The 25,817-nt window shown below is 45.0% G+C and overlaps 1 protein-coding gene across 1 annotated transcript in view; it reads left to right on the forward strand.

The window, feature by feature from the left end:
• Positions 1-25,227, forward strand: part of Lmnb1 (lamin B1) — a 46,747-nt gene extending 21,520 nt beyond the window's left edge. The window contains exons 2-11 of the mRNA XM_036205285.1: positions 661-817; positions 1,311-1,436; positions 4,991-5,161; positions 6,722-6,847; positions 12,483-12,703; positions 13,786-14,011; positions 15,419-15,523; positions 20,256-20,375; positions 21,897-22,004; positions 24,427-25,227. Coding sequence (XP_036061178.1) covers positions 661-817; positions 1,311-1,436; positions 4,991-5,161; positions 6,722-6,847; positions 12,483-12,703; positions 13,786-14,011; positions 15,419-15,523; positions 20,256-20,375; positions 21,897-22,004; positions 24,427-24,468 — 1,402 coding nt within the window. The 3' untranslated portion in view covers positions 24,469-25,227. The remainder of the gene's footprint in view (positions 1-660; positions 818-1,310; positions 1,437-4,990; positions 5,162-6,721; positions 6,848-12,482; positions 12,704-13,785; positions 14,012-15,418; positions 15,524-20,255; positions 20,376-21,896; positions 22,005-24,426) is intronic.
• The last annotated feature ends 590 nt before the right edge of the window (positions 25,228-25,817 follow it).

Genomic DNA, 25,817 nt, shown 5'->3' on the forward strand with positions numbered 1-25,817 from the left:
GGCTTGGTGGCACATACCTTTTACTCTCAGGAAGAGAAAGGCGGAACACTGTGATTTTGACTGCAGCCTGATCTACATAGGGAGTTCCAGGTTAGTCAGGGCTACATAGTGTAACTCTGGCATCTTCCCGCATCCCCATAAACTCTATATAAAAGAACATTACTTTTCCAACATAGAATTCCATATAATTAGGGAAGTTTCAAATCACCTTATTTTAGAAATAGAAGGTGCTTGCAAGCCTCTGTCATCAACGAGCTGTTACTAATATCAGAGATTTTATGTGAATGAGTGGCATGTATGTCTGTGCTGCATTTGTGCCTAGAGCCTGTGGAAGCTGGAAGAGGGTGTCTGAGCTCATGGAACCGAAGTTAACAGATGACTTACCATGTGGGTGTTGAGACCTGAACATGGGTCTCCACTTCAGTAAGAACAGCAGGTGTTCTTTACTTGGAACCATCTCTAGGCCCCAGAGCCTGGGTCTTAGTTAACATGTGATATGGGAAAATGTTGTCTACCCAGAACTCTTTTTGGTCTGATGCTCCTGGGTTAGCTTCTGTGATTTCAGGCAGCCAGTGTTTAAATTGATTTCTCACTTAAGCAGGGAAGGGGAAGGTCTTATGGCGGGGGTCTGATGTTGTCTATGCTCTTTGAATATTACAGTTATGCTAAGAAGGAATCGGATCTTAATGGAGCCCAGATGAAGCTTCGAGAGTATGAGGCGGCGCTGAACTCTAAGGATGCAGCGCTGGCTACTGCCCTTGGTGATAAAAAGAGTTTAGAGGGAGATTTGGAGGATCTGAAGGATCAGATTGCCCAGGTAAGATTCTGCCTCGGGCCGTATTGGCTGATCAGTTGACAGTCTGAAACCATGGTCTGTGGGCTTACTTATTTATTATTTTACTTTTAAATAAACCCTATTTATGTTCTTTGGTGGCTTCCCCAAAGGACAGTCTTGGTAGCTAAGATGCAGAGAGCATGGTAGCTTCTCGTCACTTCTGGTCTGGGTTTTGCAGATCTTGCTGCTCTACTGGGTACACTTACCCTCCTCGCTTTCAAGGCCATTTTCATTATTGTACTGGAACATTGAAGCCTGAAGGATTGTCCTCCCCCCTCTCTGTTGAGGACTACTGATTGATGGGTGATCTGAGGTGATGTCCTGGGGTAGAACCAGCAAATGACCGTGAAGTTAAGATGAGATAATAATCATGTTAAGAATTATATAGGAACTCTAGTGCTTGATCCGATTCATTTCTTAACTCATTATTAGATGGTTGCCATATAATCTTTATCATTCTTTTTCCTTATCATAGCTGGAAGCATCTTTATCCGCTGCTAAAAAGCAGTTAGCAGATGAAACTTTACTTAAAGTGGATTTGGAGAATCGTTGTCAGAGCCTTACCGAGGACTTGGAGTTTCGTAAAAATATGTACGAAGAGGTAACTACATAAAAATTTTCTTTCCAAAGGAAACAGACTGGGCGTGGTGGCTCATATCTGTAATCCTAGCACAGTAGAGTTGGGATTTCAAGGTCATGTAGTGAGTTTGAGCATAGTCTGAGAAAACAATGGGCTGGTGAGATGCTGTCTTATCAGGTAAAGGCATGTGCTGCCCCTCCCCAAAAACCCGGGTTTGGTGCCTGGAACCGACTCTTGCAGATTGTCCTCTGACCTCTGTGGGTTCGGGCCACTTGTGTGTTACACAGCCCCATGCCAAATAGAGATAAAAACAAAGTGTAATTTCTTTCCTATAAGGAAAAGATAGCTGATAAAGCGACGGTAGGATTTAGGGATAGAGATACTTTGCAGGTAACTGCACAAGGTTCCACCAGTGCTAAAAGCACCTAAAACCTGAAGCCACTGGGGTGCACAGCTCTAGTTCACCTCTGCCAGGCTTTGTACAGCTTTACTGTCAAGTGCTTAAGCGATTGCTTTAGTGGTGGCTGCCTAACAGATTGCTCCCAATTTAGCAGTTTAGAACCACAAGCTTTGATCATCATTCTGTTTAAATGATCATCATGACTGGTTTGTCAGGAACCTGGAAGCTGGGCCAGAAGTGCATCAGCCCCTTGCCTCTTGTCTTCTCCACACAGCTTCTTAGGATGTGCTTTCTTCAGAGAAAGCCATGAGAGAGTCATGAGAGAGTGAGTGGAACAAGGTAGAAGCTGCATTCTCCTTTATAACCTGGTTGCTGAAGTAGTAGACCATTACTTCTGTCGCATAAACCCTGGCACATAGTGGAGAAAGATTACATTAAGCTTGAGCAGCAGGGGATGAAATGGTTAGTGGCCCCATGGAAGTCTGGCTCTCCCAGCATTTATTTATGGGGTGTGTATAAAACTTGAGTAGCGTTGACAATCCTTGCTGTGGTTGAAGGGTCAGCAATGCAGCTGTTACCAGAAAGCAAGCAGTGATGCTGAAGGAGAAATGTGTGACCCCATCGGCATTAATTAAGGGGAAGATAAACCATTAAGTAGTGCCTTTCAGGGTAGTGTGATTTTTTTTTTTTTCCCCAAACATTTGCTAACAATAATTCTAAACTTACTGCTGGAGTTAGAGAAAATAACAAGAATTGATTCATATCCCCCCCCCCGCCCCCCCAGCTGAGGACCGAACCCAGGGCCTTGCGCTTGCTAGGCAAGCACTCTACCACTGAGCTAAATCCCCAACCCCAATTGATTCATTTTTATAAGAACAGTATTTAATTAGGACAAGTATTGTTGGGACTGGAGACATGGCTCAGTGGTTAAGAGCAGCGGCTGCTCTTCCAGAGGTCCCTGATTCAAGTCCCAGCGCCCATATGGTGGTTATCATTCTTTCTTTTTGTTTGTTTGTTTTGTTTTGTTTCAGGACAGGGTTTCTCTGGTGTTCTGGTGCCTGTCCTGGCTCTCACTTTGTAGACCAGGCTGGCCTCGAACTCACAGAGATCCGCCTGGCTCCGCCTCCTGAGTGCTGGGATTAAAGGCGTGCGCCACCGCCGCCTGGCGGTGGTTATCATTCTTAACTCCAGTTTCATGGGCTCTGTCTCCCTTCTGGCCTTCTTGAGCACAGAATTTAAAAGCCCCACATAAGCATACATGAAAAAGCAAAGTGACCGTGCACATAAAGTTAAAAACCAGAGGTATTGCTGGTGCCAAGAGAACTGGACAAGCAGTCAGACCTGGAGGACAACTTGAGTCAGTTTCTTATTTAGAATAGAACACTGGCTAGGGAAATGGTTCAGTGGATAACGCACTTGCCATGCATGCAATTAATTGTGAGGACCCCAGCAAGCACGTGACAAAGTCAAACAAACAGGCTGTAGAGATCGCTCAGTGGTTAAGAGGACTGGCTGCTCTTCCAAGGTACCGGGGTTCAATTCCCAGCACCCACATGGCAGCTCACAACTGACTATAATTTCATCCTAGGGATCCAACACTCTTCTGGCCTCCATGAGTACTAGGCATGTATGCAGATAAAACATCTATAAAATAAATTTATAAAAAGGAATGATACCTCACAATAATTAAAAAGCCGACAAGCCCCATCACTTAGAGACAAACAGGAGATCCTGGGCTACTGAGATGTGAACTGTTCCTCAAGGACCTTGGGCCCACACACATGCATGTAAAGAACAAACAAAACCCTGGTCCTCTATTTTTCCATGTGAGGAACGGAAAGAACCAAACTGAGTGCTGCAGTGAAAGTTCCATGGAGCCGGTAGCCAGCACTGTTCTGTAATCGTTACCAAGCATTGAATTCCTGAAGTTGATTTATCGTTGCGTTTTGCTTAGCTACGGCTGTCTCTGCCCTGCCATTATTTTAATGTCAGTGGTGAAGCCACCAGAAGAGTTTCTTCTACAGAAGATAATAACTGAAAAATGCAACAGCAGCGAGATTCAGTCAGTATTTTTTATAATGGGGAGTATGTTTGGTCTTTTCCAGCATTGCGGACACTGCCCAACAGACAGGTTTAACCTCTTCATTAGGAACAGTTAGGGGGCAGGAAGAGGAAGGAGAGAGAGCAGTGGAGGCTGCAAGGACATGCTGTAGACGGCTCAGCCTTTCTCCAGCTGAGCCTCATCTCAGTAGCTCCTGTTCCTCCAACACCCTGAGTTCCAGGAGGTTGGGAGCAGAGCTGGGTATTCAACTGGGGTTTCTGATTTTTTTTTCCAAGTGTAATTGTCTTTTTAATGATTAGAGAACCGTGAAGAAATATGCAGGAAGTTAGGACTAGGCATTATGTAGGTGATACAATATGTACTTAACCTGTGAGTATACAAAGATACACAAACAACTTTAATGGGTTTAGTGCCCCCTTGTGGCTTCTTTAATTATTGCAGCTCAAGGCACACTGGTTCATAGTGAGAAGCTAAAATGGACAGTTTTTATTAGTGGGCTTGTGTAGCTAGTCACAAATTCCCTATCCCAGTTTATTTGGACAGTTTCTTAAAACAGTGAAGGATCACAACTACTCAGTCCTACTTTAGTACTTTAGTGGGTTGAGTTAGGCAAGTGACATTGCTATGAAATAGACCCTGCATACATTGTTACTAATAGTGTAACATCAGAGTCTAAGAGGAGTCACGTAAATTACTACTGTATCTAAGAAATAAATCATTGTGTAGAAACGTTCAAGGGTACTGTCCATAGGTGTCCATAGGATTGCCAGTAAGCAGCTTAGGAACACAAACCCTGTTTAGTATTTGATGTGGTGTATTGTCTAGGTCCCTACAGTCATGTGGCGCTTTGGTAAATCATCAGGCCATTTCTTGCCATCAGTGAAGTGAAATAGCTATACCCCTGAAAAGAGCTGGGAAGTTCCTAGGACGTGAGGTCCTGTCATTATGTCATTACTTATAAAACTGAAAGACAGCAGTGTAATCGCACGCCTGTTCTGAGACAGGACAGCCGTGGAGGTTAGTATAAAGCCTCACGCGGCGCTCAGGTTACTCAGGCTGGTGCTAGTGTGGCCCATGTAAGCAGCTGGTTTCATGTTTTTTTTCTCCCTGCAGGAGATCAATGAGACAAGGAGGAAGCATGAGACCCGTTTGGTGGAGGTGGACTCTGGGCGTCAGATTGAGTATGAGTACAAGCTGGCGCAGGCTCTGCATGAGATGAGAGAGCAGCATGATGCTCAAGTGAGGCTGTACAAGGAAGAGCTGGAACAAACCTACCATGCCAAGGTGAGTGCTCGTCAGCCAGTACCTCGGTCATCCTGAAGAGTTGACAGATTGGTGGCTTTATTTGTTTATCTATCTTATGTATGTCGGTGTTTTGTCTGCATGGACTTGTGCATACCAGAAGAGGGCATTGAATCCATGTGGGTGCTGGAGATGGAACCTGGGTTGTCCTCTGGAAGAGGACCAGAACTCTTACCTGCTGAGCTCTCCAGCCCCAGGAATCATTTTTAAAATTAGAGAGAGAAAAAAAGAAATGATTCTTTTACTTAGGAATAAACATGAATATGTTTTCAATGTAGCTTCATGTAGACTAAATGCTACGAGGATATAGATGAAAATGAGGTTATTCTGCTATTACTAGAAGTAAAGGTTTATGTTTGTGCCAGCTGCCACTCTGTCACGTCAGGGTAGTTAACCCAGAGTGTCAAATGCTTTCCAGTCCCAAGGACTTCTGTTGTCTTTCTTTCTGCACACTGCTGCTACTCATGAGGGTCACATTGCCAGTGCATATGGATGTTTCACTCCCTTTGGGTGGTTTGTTTTATAGAAAGGATGTTGGGAAATCTGACTCTTCATTTCTTACATGAACAGATCAAATGATAACATCTTGGTTTTCATTTGCAAATGATTTTTCTCATGTTAAATGTTAAATGACTAAATTAAAAAATACTAGTTAGAGGCGGAGGTAGAAAATTGATGGAGTCATTTAAAAGAATTCCCATTGCTTGGCCTCCCACTGTTACTGTTGAGTGTTGGTTATGTAATGAAGTAGTAATGGGCATTGCATGTAAGAGCCCCCAGGAGGAGTTCCTGCAGCCGCCCAGCACTGCTGAGTGCTGCCATTGAGCTAGACAGTGCAGGAGTGAAAATCCCAGACTGGATTAGAAATCTGAAGGAACACAGAAACAAATACTTTCCAGTTTCTCCATTTCTCACTCCTGTTTTACACACACACACACACACACACACACACACACACACACACACACAGAGCATTTGGAGATGTATGCATTGTTTTTGTGAGATCCTCTTTTGCTTCTGAAAGGAAGAGTCTGTCTGGTTACAAAGTTTATTCTGTATTAGATTTGGTGGGTTAGGAATATGGATTGTTTCCTTTACACACATCACTATGGTCAAGTTTTTATTTTTTATTTTATTTATTTATTTATTTTTTTGCTGGAGCTGAGGACCGAACCCAGGGCCTTGCGCTTGCTAGGCAAGTGCACTACTACTGAGCTAAATCACCAACCCTAGTCAAGTTTTTATTGCCATTTCTTTGATAGTGCTATCCTAGGTAGTAAATGCTTAGTGGGTGAAATGCTGGAAAAATAAACGGAGTTAACGACCTCGATGCCTGGAACTTGTTTAGATTCATAGTTTTAGAAGTGAGTCTGAGAGGACAGGTGCATGGCCATGTACGTCAGCAGACCAGCCAAGTCTTTCCTGTGTTTCGTCAGCCAGCTCCCAGCAGGGCTTAGGTTTGCAGTGTCTTGGTGAGTCACGCTTCCTCGTTTGTCAGCTGTAACTTACTAGGTGAGACTGACTGGCCCCCTGTTGTTACAGCTGGAGAATGCCAGGCTGTCCTCAGAGATGAACACTTCCACTGTCAACAGTGCCCGGGAAGAACTGATGGAGAGCCGCATGAGGATCGAGAGCCTCTCCTCACAGCTTTCTAACCTGCAGAAGGAGGTGAGTCGGCACGTGCCTCTGAGCAGAACTGAGGTTACACTGCCATCGCCGTCTTCCTGTTCCTGCCTGCCTGTGCCACCTCTCTCCATCTGTCACAGATGAGACACACTCCCTCTGGTTTTTGTTTTTTTTTGTTTTTTTTTTTTTTTTAACCCCCCAGACAGGGTTTCTTTGTGTAGCTCTGTGCCTGTCCTGGATCTCGCTCTGTAGACCAGGTTCACCTCGAACTCACAGAGATCCACCTGTCTCTGCCTCCCGAGTGCTGGGATTAAAGGCGTGCGCCCCCACTGCCCGGCCTTTTTTTTTGAATAGTGCTCTTCTAAATTTGTTTCACCGCATAAATATCTCGCAGCTTTGTGCTGGTGCACACCAGTAGTTCCAGCACCGGAGAGGCAGAGGTAAGAGGATTGCTGCAGTTTCAAGGCCAGCCTGGGTTATTCCGGGATAGCCTGGGCTACATAGTAACCTCTGTCTCAAAATTCCCCTTCTCCCCAAGACACCTGAGCAGTGCCTCATTCCAAATTAACTGGAAGGTTATGCGGAGATCCACTGGTCACTCACTGGACCCTCTGAGTCTAACCTTTGTGGTACCGCTCCCGCTCAGTCCTCATCACACTTGGAAACCAAAATGAAGAACAAGAGAAATGTGGGGGATGCCTTCTTTCTCCTTGTGCTTGACATTAGTCAGGGGCTATGAATCTCTGGAGTCATTAAGTCACAGTGACAAGTGACTGCCTTTCTCCTTGTTGACTGGCGGCCTGCCCTGGTGGTGGCATGCTCCAGCTGCAGTGAAGTAGCCTGGATGTGGCACCAAGTCGCTTCCATTGGGAGGCCATGCTGGATAAAGTGATACGAACATTCACACTCGATTCAGCATGGCCGCTCTCTTTAATGACCTGGGGAGTCACTCTGGCCTTTTGTCTTTTTCCTGATCAGAGAAACCTGTTTAAACTTTATTTTATTTTATTGAGCAGGCTTTTCTTCCTGTTTTATTTTATTTTTTTTCTTTCCCCCTTTTTCCTTTTTAGCAAAATCTTTTTAGGTATAAAAGCATGTATTGTGGGCTTTAGAAAATAAAGCAGAAAATTAGTCACATGAAAGAGTTAACAGAGATCTTTACATTGCTGCCTTGTGCATTTCATTACTTTTGTCATAAAACCTTTTTGGAGTTAGTTTGTTCTGCTAGTATTTTGAACTTTTCATCTAACTATGGACTGTTTACTTCCTCAAACCACAGACGAGGTGAGTTTAATGACTTGCCCGAGGTTTCAGGGTAACCAAGGGTTCTCCCTTCCTTCCCCATAGTCCCTTTATACCCAGCCCTCGCTGAAAAGTTTCTCTGAGGAATTTGCTCTGTGTTGCACCGTCTATCTTAGTCCTTCTGGGCTGCTTTAACACAATGTTATAAAGTTCACACACACACACACACACACATACACACACACACACACACAAACTCACGCTCTCACTCAGGTCCTCAAGATTGTTTGGCAAGCACTTTACTGACTGAGGCCCTGGTTCAGCATTCGGAAGGCCAGGGAAGATTAAATGGTGAGATCATAAGCCGGGCGGTGGTGGCACACGCCTTTAATCTCATCACTCGGGAGGCAGAGGCAGGTGGATCGCTGTGAGTTTGAGGGCTAGCCTGGGCTGCAGAGTAAGTTCTAGGAAAGACTCCAAAGCTATACAGAGAAACCCTGTGGGGAAAAGGAGGTGAGATCATTTCCATATCCTTAGATCTGGCTGTCTCCTGTTTTCCTATGGTCAAAGGGCAAATACACTCACTATCCAGAACCTATTTTATGAAAGTACTAATTCTAGGTGCTAGGGATCAATGGAAAGATGCTTTCTTTTAGTATTGCCATGTTGGAGAGCAGAATTTCCAGTGTGAATTTGGGGGAACAGTATTCTGGAAATGGGCCATTGTGTTCTACGATGAGTTGATACCAGCCACTCTCCGTTAGCTAGTGCTCACATACCCGTCTCTCGTTCACTTGGCTGTTGCTCCTCTTGAGGCTGTTTTACAGCCAAGGAGCAGAGATTTACTGTGGTTAAATACGGTGGTCTGGGGCCTTGGAGCCAGGTCTAGGTCCTGACTCCAGTTCAGTCTTTTCCTTGTTTTTCTGATGAGTCTACTTCCTTGCCTCTAAGTGCTTTCAGTTTAGTGGATTTTAACTGGCACCCTTGGGGTTTCTAGTAGACAGGAGACGAGCATCTGCTTCAGCTGCTGTGGTTTTAGTTTGTCAGGGCAGAGGGAGTCTCTCTCTACTCGTCACTGACAGAAGGCTTGTGTTGAGGAATAAGTGAACACATTGACGCACACGTTTGTTTCATCGAACTTGCTGGGTAACCTGGGAAGGCTTAAGGCTTAACCAGCCTTCCTGCTTCTGGGATTGCAGCTGTGGGCCACTGTGTCCAGTTTGGTAAGAGGTGTTGGTGAGTGTTTTCAGTCTTAGAAAAGAGGGGAAAGATCTGTGTAATGCTTTTCTCTCGTGTGTCTGAGTGTTGTTGAGTCACGGTAGTTTCATCATGCTGCTGTTGGGTCATAAGGGTTTCCTTCTGTGAATGTGACCCATGGCTCCTGACCTTCCTAAATTGAAGATTGAAGCAGCCTTTTGTTTTCTTTTGTCTTTTGGTTTTTTTTTTTTTTTTTTTTGGTTTTTCGAGACAGGGTTTCTTTGTGTAGCTTGTCCTGCCAGATTGTCCTGTCCTGGAACTCACTTTGTAGACCAGGCTGGCCTCGAACTCATAGAGATCCTCCTGCCTCTGCCTCCCAAGTGCTGGGATTAAAGGTGTGTGCCAGCGCCCGGCAATTTTTCACTCTTAATTCTGTATTATCTAAAGCAGTAGACCAGAGACATTTGGTTTCTTGTCTTAATGCTGACTTGTTGATTTTCCTTTCCATTGATTGATTGTGTGTGCATGTATGTGGGTGTGTGTACCATGGCACACATGTGAAGGGGGAGGATAATCTGGGAGTTGAGCACCTCCTCCTTCCGTGTGGATTCTGGGGGGTTGAACTTAGGTTGCTGGGGTTAGTGGCAAGCAGTTTCTGCTCCCTGAGCCGTTTCACAGGCCCAACTCTCCTTTAGTGTTGGTTTTGTGGCTCATTCTGTTCTTTACTTCCCGTGTGTTAAATAAAGTGAAGAGATTGAAGAGTAGGTATTCTGAATTCAGCTTGTTAGGAAGGAAACAGGAAGTAAGTGTCCGGTGCCTTCGCGCGCGCGCGCACTCTCCTTGTTTTACTGTGCCCTCACCAGTGCTTGTGGGGGGTCAGAGGCACAGATGGCGTCAGGCTTGGTGGGAGGTGCCTTTACTGGCTGAGCCATCTTACTGGCTGCATATTGGTCAAATGTTAGATTCCGGGTAAAGAAGAAACAGGACAGCCCTCTATATCTTGTCTGGTTTGCCTCTGGTAGCGTCTGTGTTACCCCGGGACAAACGCAGAAACTGGCAGCCACGTGTTGCTGTTAACTAGACAGCAGACTCCCTGGTGCCGCCAATTTGCTTGCTGTCCTCTTCTGTCCCGTAGGATTTTCTTGGTTTTTCATGATCTTGAGTTTGAAGGAGGATGGGCTTGGTATTCCGCTAGATAACTCTTCAGTGTGGGTTTGCCTGGTGCTCGTCACAGTATTGGACAGGCTACAGTTTCAAGTGCAGTTTCACGGCAATATTAAGGACCACGTGAGGATCACTGAGGATATGCAATGACCAGTAGCATTTCCCAGATTTCTTACTGTTCAGAGTCAGTGGCCTTTCATTTCCTGCCGCCTGGCCCATCCAGACAAGAGTTAATAAGCTCCATGTCTTGAGAGAGAGGGATCTGTTGTCATTGAGTAGAACTGCTCTGGAAAGCTCTTAACCACCAAGCCTCCTCTGAAGCCCAACCTGCTTTCTTGTGTTGCTGGGGGTTGAACCCAAGGCCTGAGCATTTTATGCAAGCACTCTACTACTACTGAGCCACAATCCAGCATCTTATTAGCTGATTTTAAAGCATGCTTTAGGTTTATCATACATTTTCTGTTGTCTCAGCCCTAGAATCATACATTTCTCCATGACCTCCTGGTTCTTTTTACTGGATAATGGTAAATTATCCATGGAATGTGCACCGGTGTCTCTGCTTCTGGGCTGTCTTATAGGACAGGGTTAGCGCTGGCCCCCAACCCACACATCTGGGCCTTCTCACAGAACAGGTTATACACTCCCCAACACACATTTGAGCCCTCATACAACAAGTTATAACACACACACACACACACACACACACACACATCCCTGGGCCTTGTAGCACAGGTTATACACGCCCCCCCCCCTCAACACACACACACACACACACACACACACACACACACACATACACCTTCTCAAAGAATAGGTATGAGGTGCAGGTATGCTTGCACGTGCAAACACACTCAGTATGCTTTTGGTACTGGTATCTCTGCTTCTGGGCCATCTCATAAACTAAATTGCACACACACACCTTCTCATAGAACAGGTTACACACCCCTCCTGCACACATGCACACGCTAACTTAGCATAGCCATAATCTGTAATTGTTTTTCTCTCTGGTCATATGTATTTGTATTAAGTTAAGCAGAAATTCATGCAGTTGTCTCATGATACTACAGGGTTCTTCTGGCTTCTTTTCTCACCTGTTGTAACCTCTGAGTCTGGTTTTTATCATCTAGTTACTTGCTGGACACCATTATATGTTTAAAATTTTGAGCCTGTACTTGTTCGAAGAATAAACTCTAGTAGCACAGTATTTATTAGTGTCTTTCTTTCTCCAGATTTAAGATTTTCCACAGTAGGTCCCTGTCTCTCACTTGGGTGGGTACTTGGGATTCTGAGGGCCTTGGCTTCCATCATTCTTTTTGAGCTGATTACCCTTGTCATTTTCTGGGGCTACTGAGATGAATTCTGTCATGAAGAAACATGGGTGAATGATTTCCTAGTGAGCTACAAGGTTTTAAAGATGAGCTTCATGATAGATAGATAGAGGATGTGTGATTTTTCACTCTGTATGCCAAATACAGCTGCTGTATTTCCGGTAACAGTTTACACATCACCATGTAGCATATGTGTAACCAAACAGGAGATGATGGGGCTACCCTAAAGAGACTGGTACATTCAGTGTGGTAGCCAGACCCCCTTTTCTTTGGTCTTTAGAATGTGCCCCAGCATCTCTCCAAGGCATACTCTCACATGCCCTTTAGTGTTCCTTTTGTGAAGGAGTATGCTTGGCCCTCTTTAGTTTTGAAGTGAGGCCCTTGCAGGAAAGTCAGACTTGAGGTTTCCACAGCGGTAGGGTAAATGTTTATTTGGTTAACACTGAAAACTTATATGTACATTTCCAAACTTTAATTTGAGAAATACTTCTTCTTAGGCTTCTGTTACCCAAGACTTTTTATAAGAGCTGTATTTTACATTTTAAAATATCAAATTATTTATTTATTTTATAATGTTTTATTTAGGATTTGGGGCTTAATTTCTCACGGTCAGGATCTTTTGAGCTCTGAGTCAGAGCTCCTGCAAGGCTGTGTTTGTGCTCTAGTTAGGAGCTGGGTTAAAATAGCTGCCTTGTACTCTTGGTGAAGTGGTCCAGGAAAGTAAATGTATTCCTTTGACTCTGAAGTCTAGAGCGTGTTTGGAAAGGATTCAAGAGTTGGAGGACATGCTTGCTAAAGAGAAAGACAACTCTCGCCGCATGCTGTCTGACAAAGAGAGAGAGATGGCGGAGATAAGGGACCAGATGCAGCAGCAGCTGAACGATTATGAACAGCTGCTTGACGTGAAGCTGGCCCTGGACATGGAGATCAGCGCCTACAGGAAACTCTTAGAAGGCGAGGAGGAGCGGTAAGGCTCTCTGGCATGCATCCCCGTGCCCACAAGCTGGGGTTGCCCCCACTTTCTCCCCTTTGTCTCCCTTATAGGCAGTGCTTTGGGGCTGCTCTACGTCAAAGCCTTGCCTCCTGCTTCACTAAGACATTTACAAATAATTCATAGTGAAGAACAGCCCCTACACTCCAAAGTGTCTGTCTCTAAGAAACCCAGAGCAGCTGGGTGAGGTGGTGCATGCCTTTAATCCCAGCACTCAGGAGAGCTCTGTGAGTTCAAGACCAGTCTGGTCTACAAAGTGAGTTCCAGGACAGTCAGGACTGTTAACACAGAGAAACCCCATCTTGAAAACCAAAACAAAATCCAGTGCATTCTGCAGCATGAACAACACAACTGTTCTAAGTGGTTTACATTTCTTTCATGCATATTTCCAAATGTAGTAAATGGAATGAAATTGTATTATTAACTGCTCTCATTTGTAAGGAGAAGAAAACATTTCTTTTGAAAAGGAGGAAAACAACTTTGAAATTTTCTGTCATTTGTTTTAAGTAGAAATAGATTTAAAAAAAAAATTATTTATTTATTATGTATACAGTGTTCTACCTGCATGGATGCCTGCAGGCCAGAAGAGGGTACTAGATCTCATTATAGATGGTTGTGGGCCACCAAGTGGTTGCTGGGAATTTTTTTTCTTTTTTTCTGGAACTGAAGACCGAACCCAGGGCCTTGCAAGGCTTGCTAGGCAAGCGCTCTACCACTGAGGTAAATCCCCAGCCCCGTGGTTGCTGGGAATTGAACTCAGGTCCTCTGAAAGAGCAGCCAGTGCTCTTAACCTCTGAGCCATCTCTCTCCAGCCCCTAGAAATAGGTCTCAATTTATTGTTATTACTGTAAATATTGAGTTGGCTCTTTGCATTGGAGATTTCAGATGTTTTAGTAATGCAATATGAATATCACAGTTTGACTAAATGTTGCTTTGGGTGAGGCATTTATTGGCATTGTCTCACATGGTGAGGGGTTCCTTGCTTTAGAAACGCCCATGGAGACCGAAGCCTAGGTGAGTCAGGTTCTCCGTCAGCAGACTCTTGTCTTCCCGTGTAGGTTAAAGCTCTCTCCGAGCCCTTCCTCCCGGGTGACCGTGTCCCGAGCGTCGTCCAGCCGCAGTGTCCGTACCACTCGGGGAAAGCGGAAGAGAGTGGACGTGGAAGAGTCGGAGGCCAGCAGTAGTGTCAGCATCTCCCACTCGGCCTCAGCCACCGGGAATGTGTGCATTGAAGAGATCGATGTTGACGGCAAGTTCATCCGCTTGAAGAACACTTCTGAGCAGGTGAAAGGATGGACCGTCTCCTCAGGCCTGCTTTGCAGGCTGCTGGGCTGCTGTAGACAGTGATGGCTGACCGCCATCTGTGTGCTTCTCTCTCCCAGTCTCGGTGGCCTGAAGAACTTCTTTCTTGTGTTTGTTTATTGTGGTGGGGGATGGTGTCCCTGTGCTGCAGCGGGGTCAGGAAGTCAGAGAGGCACTCTCCTTCCACTGTGTGGGGTTGTTCTGAACTTGAACTCAGGCTATCAGCCTTGCTGGCGACCCCCACTACCCAGTAAACCCTCTTCCCAGCCTCAGGTTTTCTTTGTGAATCTAACTTTGCCTGCTCGATCCCTTACCCAGATTTGGCCATTTCATGATGGTCCTCCCAGAGATGAAATAGAAGTTTCTGTGGCCAGACTGGTGAAGTTGCAGTTATTGATAAAGCTTTAGGGAAGAATGTGGGCTCACGTATGTTGAAGGACCTTTTTCCTCTCAAACTTAATGAATGAACAAATGTTCGTGATCTGATTTATATAAAAATAGTAATGACGTGAATCTCCGTCTTGGAATAGTTGGTGTGAACAGGAAGTATCCACTGCAGGGATTTCTGAGGTTTAGAACTGGGACTTTAACGAGCTCTGGTTCTGAAGGAGCTGTGAAGATGTAGGGTAGTGCTGGAGGAAACAGTCTCAGGGCACAGGGGAGGGAATGTCACTCACTTGGAGCATATGTTCAGGGTCACTGTCTTTCTCACCAGACTGTTAGAACTGTTGTGCATGTACATGTGTTTACACAAGCCAGCGAGCACGGGCAGTTCCAGGAGAGACTGGGCTGGGGGCTGGTTGGCCACGACTTGGAAACAGTAGCAGCCAGCAGTGGGCAGCTAACCTCAGCCTCGAGTGGAGCCTAATTGCTGGCTGTCTTCACGCCTCCTCATTGGGGGGCTGGGGCTGGGGTTGACAGTAGTCTGCCAGGTGTGGCTTAGTGCTTCTTTAGCTTGCTTTTAAACTCTTAGTAACAGCTTAATTTGGGCAAAGCTGGCACAGATGCAGAAGACAAAAACAAAATTCCCTCCTTATCTTTGTCGGCCATGAGTGTCTACATTAAAAATGGAAGTTGTCAGACATTAGGTGTTTTGTCTGTGTTTTCATGGCTGGATTGTGTTGTAAATCATAAAGCCCCATCTGACTTAGCAGTGAACACCATCCTTGTTCTGTGTTTTCCTCTCCCGTTTTGTCCCCTTTAACGTTCAGACCCTTGTGGGGATGGATGGTGTGCAGCGGTCATGAAGTTATCTTTGCAGAGAGACAAAGTTGAGTGCGTATCCTGGGAAGGCCTTAGCTTCTGAGCCTTTATGGATTCATGGATCTGATTATTTCATGATTTTCTTTATATGTGAAGTAACCTTGTTTTATTGTGTCTCGTGACTAGGATCAACCAATGGGAGGCTGGGAGATGATCCGAAAAATTGGAGACACATCAGTCAGTTACAAATATACCTCAAGATATGTGCTGAAGGCAGGCCAGACCGTTACAGTAAGTGACCTCCGTCATCCTTTAACTTCATTATCTTAAGCATGGATAAAATAGCTGTAACAAAACAAAACAGTTTGGCAGAAGGAGCAGCGTTTTAGAAATGGGCTGTAAACTGTCTTTACATTGTAGGGTGGTGTGTGCTCTGAAAGATTTAAAAGTCCTGCTGCCTTCAGAGCGCTGAAGGGACTGACGGTTTGCATTAGGTTTTGTCTGGTTTGGTGGGTGTAAAATAGTTACCTCTTAACTACTTGTACCTACTTCAATTCCGGATACTGTACAGCATGAAGAGTTGTAGGAAGCTAAATACTAGCTAGCATCAGCCTACAGTTACCTTGGACAAACTGTAATGTGCTGATATCCTGGCTCAGCCTTGACCTTACCTGTTTTCAGGGTTGGAGTTGCAGGATTGGATTTCTGACAGAGGCCCTTTGGTAGTCCAGTGTAGTAGGCTGCATGTGCCTGCAACTCTTCTGCTTGGGAGGTTGAGGCCAAACGTTGTAAGTTCAAAGCCACCCTGGTCAGCATATTAGCAAGACTTTGTCTTAAATAATGTCCTTGGCCTGAGGAGATGGGCCAGTTGCGACCACTCTGCAGCTCCAGACAGGTGAAATCCTGGCACTGAGCGGGTAGACACGAAATCTCACCACTAGCTGAGGAGCCATTGGCATCTGATAGCTATGGGAAAGGGAGACTCAGTTTCCTTTAATGATGTGACTCCTGAGAGGCTGACCACTCCCCAGTCCCAAGACTGGCTAGATGGGGAAAGGAGGAGAAAAAGTCATCTCAGAGTTAGATGTGAAGGGCCGGGAGGGAGGAGGGAGGTGTAGGGCGTGAATATGTTCAAAATACTTCGTGTGAAAAGTCTCAAAAATAATTGGAAGAAAACAAAAAAGCCAGGCATGGTGGTACGGGGCTGGGAAGGGAGAGGCGGGTAGTTTGAGGCCAGCCTGGTTTATAGAGTTCCAAGATAGCCAGGGATATACAGAGAAACTTAATCTTGAAAATCCCCAAACAGCCACTTGCTGCTTTTCTAGAAGACCAGTTTGAGTCCCAGCACCCATATCAGGTGGCTTTAAACCACTCGTGAATTCAGGGGGCCTGACACTGCCCTCTTCTGGACTCTGAAGCACCTACACAAGTGAACAAATGTAAATAAGACAGACACCACCCCCCCCCCCCCCCCCACCCCCCACAGCCTTCCCCCCTCAAAAAAATAAAACCAGGGATAGTTCCCTGGTTATCCAGAGCGCTGGCTAAATGCCATTCTGGACTGAGCTTTCTGTTGATGTGTTTAAAACCGATTTCAAACAGCAGTGCGTTGAGTTTCGGAGAAGTATAACTCAGAGCTAACAAAAGATTCCTTTGTTTTTATTTAGCAAGCAAATTATGAAACAGTCAAGGGGCGGTGGTGGTGCACGCCTTTGATCCCAGCACTTGGGAGGCAGAGGCAGGAGGATCTCTGTGAGTTCGAGGAAGAAAAGAAAAGAAAAGAAACAGTCAAATCTGTTAACTTTACTGATTTCAAAGACGAATTTCCTTGACGAATGTAGGTGTGACTGCTCGTTGTTCTTATGGATTCCTTAGGGAAAAATAAGTGTTGCTGAGTGTGGGGAGCACACTTCATCTTAGCACTAGGGACCTGGAAGTCAGGAGGCTAAGGCCATTCATAGCTCCACGGTGAGTCTGAGGCCAGCTTGGGCTGCATGAGATCCTGTCTCAAGAAAACAGAAAGGTGCTTTTTTAAGCACCTTTTTTTTTTTTTTTTCCCCCTTGAGACAAGGTGTCTGTAATCTTGGCTGTCCTGGAACTTCTGTATGTTAGGCTGGCGTTGAGCTCAGTTTGTCTCTGCCTCCCAAAAGCTGGGATTAAAGGCTGGTACCACACCTGGCTTCCCCCTCCCTCCTTAGGGCTCCCCTATATTCTGTCTTAGCCTCCCACATATTTATAATTTTGATCAGAACAGACCTTAATGTTTAAGATCAAAGGCTCAAAATGCAGGTAGAATTTCTCTGAAGTATAGAGAGCTTTGACATCTCTCTGAAAATAGCAGGTGTTAATTTTGTAATAATGGGTGAAAATGAGAAGAAATATCCTAACTGCTCTATTCTCCTCTTTAGTAATTATATGAGAGAAGAGTGCTTAGTTCTATTATGTGTCTTAGGGAAACTGCATAATGTGTTTGAAAGAATTTGGGATTTTAATTCAGAAGGTTTAGACTTGAATATTCACTGTCTCTCGTAATGTGGAGTCATTATGCCAATCGTCTGCCTTACCCACTGATGTACCCCAGGGATTAGAGATTGCTCCTGGAGGTGTTGTGTATGAGGTAATGCAGTGTAGTGTTTCTTTAGCTCACATTAAGTGTGATCAGCTTTTTGGGACATAGTGAGGGAGATTTTCCTATGACATTTTACAAGGCAAATGCAGGGATCAGTCTGAAGATGGAGAACAGAGATGAAAACCCTGTGTATGCTTTTAAAAATTTATTGTTTTATTTTAAAAACTTACCAAGGTATAAAGTTAATTCTGGAACTGTATTTAATCTATTTTGTTCAGAATATCATCAAAGCAGGGCATAGTGGTGCCCACCTTTGATCTCAGCATCAGGAAGGCCAAGGCAGGTGGACCTATGAGTATAAGGCCAGCCTTGTCTATAGTGAGTTCTAGGACAGCCAGGGCTACACAGAGAAACCCAAAAAACAAATACCCCGCCCCCCTAAACAAACAAAACCCCTCATATCAATATAAAATTATTAGTTAAGAATGTTAGCTGTTTCCTAAGTTTCTGAGATCTGGGGTGCACAGAGTATCTTTTACTTGATCAGCCACAGGTCAGGCACGTAAGCCACATATTGACATGTTGCTACTCACACTAAACCAACTGTGTGATTCTGTGTAGATAGTGAAAAGTGTCACAGGAAGTACCTGAAAGTTGGCTCAGGTCCTGACGCCTTTTTTCGTTTCATCTGGTAAATTCCATTTTTGATACTCAGTGGAATATCTTGACGCTTCCATGGGCCTTTCTGCCCAGAACTAGAGGAGTAACTCCGTTTCTGTGGGGTGCACAGGCCTAGGCACCCCCTTATGGGGGTTAGGTACTGCTGCTGCAGGAGCAAAGCGCCTTAGAGGGAGCAAGGGGTGTTTCTCGTGGGATTCATAGACTTCCTCCATAAGGTTAAGACTGGTTATAGCTGACTGAGGATAGTGATACCACAAAGGTGTAATGGTTGTCTAGGATTTCTACCTAGGTTTTCGAAAAGAAAACTCTTTAAAAAATTATGCCTGTCTTTGTACTGTATAAGGTGGTGTGCATCACATGCATGCATATGCCCACAGGGCCAACCCCAGATGCCCTGAAACTGGAGTTGGGTGTGGTCAGTGAGTAGCCCATATGGGTCCTGGGAATTGAACCTGGGTTCTCTACAAGAGCAGTGCACATGTAACTGCTGAGCTCTCTCTCTCTAGCCCTCCGTTCTTGCGTTTTCTGATTGCCAGTTTTTTCCATCCCACCTGTTCACTTCTGCCAAGAACACTTTAAAAAACATGGCAGAATTTCCATGCTGATGAAGGGAATGCATTTATTTTCTTTGGCTTATTTCAATAGCAATTATGTTTTACCTGGAACTTTTCCTGCATTCCTCTGTGGAGCATAATCAGAGATGCGCTGGGGCACTGTGACACTGTCACCGATTGGGGATGAGTTACTCTTCCTGAATATTTCAGATAGACTGTTAGCTATAGACCATCAACTGTTCTTGAAATTGGAGGGGTGTGTACACATATGTGTATGTGTGCATATGCACATGTGTCTCTGGGTCTCTTGGAAGGGTGACCCATGAAGCCCATAGAGCAGAGGTTCTCAACCTGTGGGTCTCAAGCATTGGAAAACATATTTCTGATAGTCTTAGACACCTCTCAGTAGCAAAATTACAGTTAGAAAGTAGCAATGAAATAATTTTATGGTGGGAGTCACCACACCATAAGGAGCTGTAGTAAAGGGTCAGGGCTTTAGGAAGGTTGAGAACCACTGCCGTAGAGCGGTTGGTTGTTAATGGTACCATTGAGTGAGCAGGTACCTTTGTACTGGTCGTCACTTCAATAGCAATCCCACCTATTCTAGGTAACCATTGTTGCCCATTATTGTGGATGAAGACAGTAAGAAAACTTGTTCTGGGTCTGTAGTTGGAGATCTTCTCTCCAGGTGCCACCAAGCCCCCGGGGTCCCACAACCCACATATAAAATAATCACTCAGATGCTTATATTACTTATAAACTGTATAGCCATGGCAGGCTTCTTGTTATCTAGTTCTTCTATTTTAAATTAATCCATTTCTATTAATCTATAACTTGCCACATGGCTCGTGGCTTGCCTGTACCTTACATCTTGCTTGTCACGGTGGCAGCTGGCAGTTCTCTGCCTCAGGCTTCCACTTCTCAGAATTCTCTTCTCTGCTTGTCCCACCTATACTTCCTGCCTGGCTACTGGCCAAACAGTGTTTCATTTATACAGAGCGATATCCACAGCACAGGTCAGCTGTTTTGTGGGATGGCTAGGCTAGAGTATGGAGCTTGATGGTTGCCGTGTGAGGAAGCTGAGGCCTGCAGAAGCTCTGAGCTATGGTGACTGCAGGCAGCTGGGCAGAGTTCGCAGACGGTTAGAGGAAGAGGAAAAGTGTAGCGTTGTGTGTGAGTGCTGGGCTCTGAGTGTCCTGATGTCCTTTCTCTCTTCCAGATATGGGCTGCAAATGCTGGAGTCACAGCCAGTCCTCCAACGGACCTCATCTGGAAGAACCAGAACTCTTGGGGCACTGGTGAAGATGTGAAGGTCGTACTGAGAAATTCTCAGGGAGAGGTACAGTACAGCGCCCCTGTGGCCCCATTTCAGCAGACTGACTCCTTATCAGACATCCATTGAAATGCGAAGTACCCCAGGCTTCAGTCAGACCAAGGCTGCCAAGTCATTGATACTGGGAAAGTGGAAAGCACCACACGTGAACATAGAGTGTCTCCGAGTGGTCCTGGGCCTGGTCAGGGTCTGTTTCTCCCCACTGCACACTGGCTTTGGGACTTTGAGTGGTTTCAGCTCAGAATGTTCACATTTTATCCAAACAGCATCTGATACAGAATGTCTACCTGGTAAATGCTTATGCTGTTAACCTTGTAAATGCTCACACTGTTAGCCTAGTAAATGTTTGTGTGGTCAACTCTGCTATACTAGTTCTCCGTGCTCAGAAAACTAAGTGTAAGATGGTGGTGTATTTTTTCACCCATGTGAGCCCCAGGATTCTTGTCAAAGGACTGTAGCTGCATTTGATGTTTGCTGTAAGGACTCAGGTAAAATGCTGTTGTTTTGGTTAAAACAGACTGGTGCTTGTGGGCTGACTGACTATTTGTAAAGCTGGCCTTCACAGAACTGAAGCTTCTGGCTGAGCCTCTAGCTTCCTCCTCCATCTTGCTGCATTGATTCATGTCCACACAGAACCTGTCCTAGAGCCTCATTTTGTTTACAAAGCGTGTCCTTGGATATGCTTCAGGTGAAGCTGGCTCCAGGACACTGTCTTTGTGATACTGTCTTTTGTTTTAGCCCAGGGAGTCTGTCAGTGTTCAGATAAGCTTCTGCTGAAGCCATTCCGCTGTGTTTTCTTGAGTGACCTTTGGACTTAGGATGCGCAAAGCACTCTCTAGGACACACTCATTTGCTAGCTGCTGGACCGTGAACTTAGCCTTGTGCTTGAACGGCAGCGTTTGCCCAGCTCAGCATTCTCCACCAGAGCAACCTGTACTTGATCCTTTTAGCAGAGAGTGGAAACAGGTATTTTCTGTTGCTCCTTTATGAATGGTCAGAGCTCTGTTTCCCTATAATACATCTGGACCTCAGGGGTACGGTACTAGTAATTAGTGCTAATGCGTCCTGCTCCCATTTCCTGATGAATGGAAGGTGCTGTCTCTGTCTTCAGGCTGCTCAGGTGGTCCTGCTGCCACCGTGGTCCTTGAGTTAGAGCAGTTGGCCTCCAGCTTCTTTTAATCAGCATTTCTTTAGCACCTTTTCTTTGCTAGGAGCTAAAATCTTGAAGCAGAGCTCATGTTGAGTTGTATAGAGAATTTAGTCAGAGGACTGGCACAGAAATTTAGTGACAGAACAGGATAAAAAGCGTTAGAAACTGCTCAGCAGGTATTTCAATTGGATCCCAGTAGCTCCCCTGCAGGAACAAATTGGAGTCTACTAACTGCTGCTAATTACACAGGATTCGCTAGCTAAAGCTGCTGATGAGAATGGGTTAAAACATTCTTGCTATAGCAATGCTATTTCTTAAGCAAAGGAAAGGGCCTCTTTCCTGCGGCTTTGACTTGAAGTTTGCTTTCTTGCTTTTAGGAGGTTGCTCAGAGAAGTACAGTCTTTAAGACAACCATACCTGAAGAAGAAGAGGAGGAGGAAGAGCCCATTGGAGTGGTTGGTGAGGAGGAGCGTTTCTACCAGCAGGTAGTACTTGTTTTAATTTTTAGTAGTGGACTTGCCTGAAAACTCACTGTGTGGGTGTCCTTGCTACTCTGTCCACCCGCTGGGTGTGTGCTCAGCAAAGCGGTGCTCGGGCAGCACCTGGGACGCAGTGGAAGATGGTAGCCCTTTGCAGTTTGGTTTCTCTGTCAGCCTCGTCTTTTGTTATTTGATGTCTGGAGTAGATGATGTGTTCTTGTAGACATGCATGTTACAAGTGCCCACATTAATGAGATCATATGCCTTGAAGCTTATTCATTGGATTCTGAAAGTTTGTGCTATGAATGAGGGCAGCATTCACTTATAAACTTAACAGAAACAGAACCTAGAGTTACACTGAGCTCCAGGGAGGAAGGAGCCAGATTCACTGCTGTTAGTGATTGCCAGAGAGTTCAGTTGATGCCCAGCTTTGTGTAACTCTTCAAATAAACTCCAAGTTCAGCTTTAATTAAATTTGGAAAATATACATTAATATAACTAATGAGCCTCTAACTTATATTCTCAAGCTGTTGACTGTGATCATTAATCCATCTCTTGTCTCCTTGCCTCCATAATTGTAATCTAAGTTGGCCTTGTTTTTAATCAGTGTTCTGTTGCTGTAGAGACAACATGACCAAGGCAACTCTTAAGAAAGTTAATTGGGAGCTTGCTTACAGTTTCAGAGTTTAAATTTATTATTATCATGGTGTGGAGCATGGTGGCATGCACAGTGCTGGACCAGGAGCTGAGAGTAAACATCTGTAAGCAGAGACAGAGACAGACAGACAGACACTGATTCTGGTTCTGGCCTGGGCTTTGGAAACACACTTCCTTCAACCACACACTTCCTGATCCTTCTGATCGGTTAAACGGTGCCACCCCCTGGTGACTAAGCACTCAGTTAGGAGCCTGTGGGGATCATTCTTACTCAGTCACCACGTCTTGCTTCTCTAGCCCTACTCTCGGCTGACTTCATATGTGTAATCCCACTCATGCAACCTCCTATGGGAGTGTATTTAATCTGGATGTCTTGATTTGCTGGCGTAGTTAAGAAAAGTATGTTATACTTGGCCTTAATGAGAAACAAGCACAGGATCCATTTCCTACCGTCCATGAAAACCTCACAGTGAGTAGAAGGGAGATAACATGTGAGGACAAGTGATCTGCATGAATCCCACCAGGTCAGATCTGATTTTGTGCTGCTGTGGATCAGACCCAGGAGCTAGGATACTGCTGCATGCTAAGGAAGTACTCTCCCATCAGGCTGTCCACTCCACTACTTAGGTGCTGTGTCAATGGTGCTGATTCCACCTGTCTGTCAGGTGTGTTGTTGGGTCTGTGGGAGAGATCAAGTGGAAAGCCTACTGCTGAGCCGGTGTGGTTCACATTTCCCGGGCCTGTTGTTTCCACAGTGTGCATCAAAGGAGAAATGGAATATCAATATTATCACTAGGCAAATTAAGTTGGAGGTTGACTCCAGAGCCACTAACTAAGGAAGTAGGTAAATGCAGGCTCATTAAGATTTACGCAGACTCAAGAGAGAAGAAAAGAAAAAGTCCAAGGTGTTTGAGGTTTTGTGCTTGTTATCACAGATTGGAGCTGCCGAGCACAGTGGCAGGGATCCAGTCCCCTCGAGACTGGTAGGTAACCTTCAGTTTTAGTTTAGTTAGGAGGAGTCACAAGTCACACAGGGAGGGGGTTTGCTAGCAAGTGACACCAAGCGATGTGCTTTAAAGGTTTAAACCCTTTTTATCTTATGTGTATGAATGCTTTGCCTGCACCTCACCATGCAGTACCTGTGGAGGCCAGAAGAGGGCATAGGATCCCCTGGAAGTGAAGTTACAGGGCATCAGACCCAGGTGGTCCTGGGAGAGCAGCAAGTGCTCTTAACCTCTGAGCTATCTCTCTCTCCAGCCCCAGTTTGCCCCCCCTCTTCCCTTTATTTAAGACCAGATCTTGCTGTGGTTGTAACCTCAGCAAACCTGAGTTTCCACTTCACCACTGGTTTTCAACTCAGCTACATAGAAGAATTACTTTAAAATTACAGTTAAGTGAGAAATCCTTAATTGTTTACAGGCTTAGATCAGCTGTTTGTTCTTTGTTTTTAAAAACTCAGTTATGAGCTGAGTGGTGGCGCACACCTTTAATTCCAGCACTGGGAAGGCAGAGGCCAGCCTGGTCTACAGAACAAGATCTAGGATAGGCACCAAAACTACACAGAGAAGCCCTGTCACAAAATCGAAAACAAAAACACCTCAGTTGTGGGATTTGTTGAAGTAAGCAAGCCCTTAGGAGGATGCTAAAAAGAGTGAGGCATGACCAGGCCCATTTTAAGTGGTAGTGCAGGTGTTTACTGTCTGTTTGAAAGGGTTTGGGTTTAGAACATTGTGATGTTAGTGCTGACTCTTCCTTCTGTTCCCCCTCCCAGGGAGCCCCAAGAACATCCAATAGAAGCTGTGCCATTATGTGAACCTGTCACTCACCTGTCTTCAGAGACAGAAGCATGGTAATCCTGGATACAGTGCAGAGCCTTCTCAGAAGCACAGGATATTTTTGTATTTCCTTTATGTGAATTTTTAAGCTGCGAATCTGATGGCCTTAATTTCCTTTTTGACACTGAAAGTTTTGTAAAAGAAATCCTATCCATACATGTTGTTGCAAGATGTGAATATTGACACTGAACTAACTGTACTGTTTGGAAAGGGGCCCTCAAGGTTTGGCATTTTTTTTGTATGTGTGTATGTATTTTTTTTTTTTTTTTTTTTAAAGTTCTTTTAAGGAAGGGTGGGGAGGGTAAGTATACCACTGCGGGTCCGGGCATCATTTGAAGACTGCTCTATCTAGTTGGGCAGTCTGCTCTTGACCATTCTCTGCTCTATATTAAACGGTGCTGTTCGGGAGGGGAAAGCAATTTTTTCAACATATTCAACTTTTGTATGGAATTTTGTAATAAGTGATCAAGGTTATAAATTTTTTTTTAGGTAGAAAAGAGAAGACAATTTTTGTAAGGAGGCAATATTAATGTAGCCATCATGTCAGCACTCTGGATGGAGGTTTAAAAAAGCTGTGTGTGTTCGGATACTTCTCTCAATTCTTGATTCACGAGGGGATGGGGCAGGTGGGGATGGGGGGGATTCTCTTCAAATGCTCTAGTTGTGTTTTTTAAGATAGTGTAACATGCTTAAATTTCTTATGCGACATTAACAAATAAAAAGCTGTTTTACTGTTACTCTGCTGTCCTTTTTAACTCTAGATCAGCGGTTCTCATCTGTGGGGGTTGTCATGATCATTTCACAGGATCATAACAGTAGCAAAACTACAGTATAAAGTAGCAGTGAAATAATACTATGGTTGGTGTCGCTGTATTAAACGGGACTATTTTAAGCGGTTGCAGCATTAGGAAGGCTGAGAACCACAGCTTTAGACAGATCTTGACAGGGTGGAAATGTTTTCGGTTTGATTGGCTTGTGTGAACTGGACTTTTCAGTGATGCTTTCACAATGGAGGGAGGCGGTAGTTCAGAGCTCCTCAGTGCTGTTGGCAGTACTAACAGAATGTTCAATACCTACCATGCTTTTTAGCTTAGCAACAGTGGCTTTCAAGTTTCCCACACAGAAACAGTGGATGAAGACACAGAGCAAAGTGTGCACGTTGAAGGAGAAAGTGAGGAGATTTTAGAGTCTGTTTTTACTCTCATTTAAAATAGAAAGGAAAAGAAAATGATGTAAGAATCCCCTGCTGGAGGAGTGAGGAGAGGCAGTGAGTGCTGTGGCAGGTGCCCCTGGCGGGCGGTGGTCACTCAGGCATCGCTGGTCGGAT

Source organism: Onychomys torridus, chromosome 13 (assembly GCF_903995425.1).
Source record: "Onychomys torridus chromosome 13, mOncTor1.1, whole genome shotgun sequence".
Lineage (NCBI taxonomy): Eukaryota > Metazoa > Chordata > Mammalia > Rodentia > Cricetidae > Onychomys > Onychomys torridus.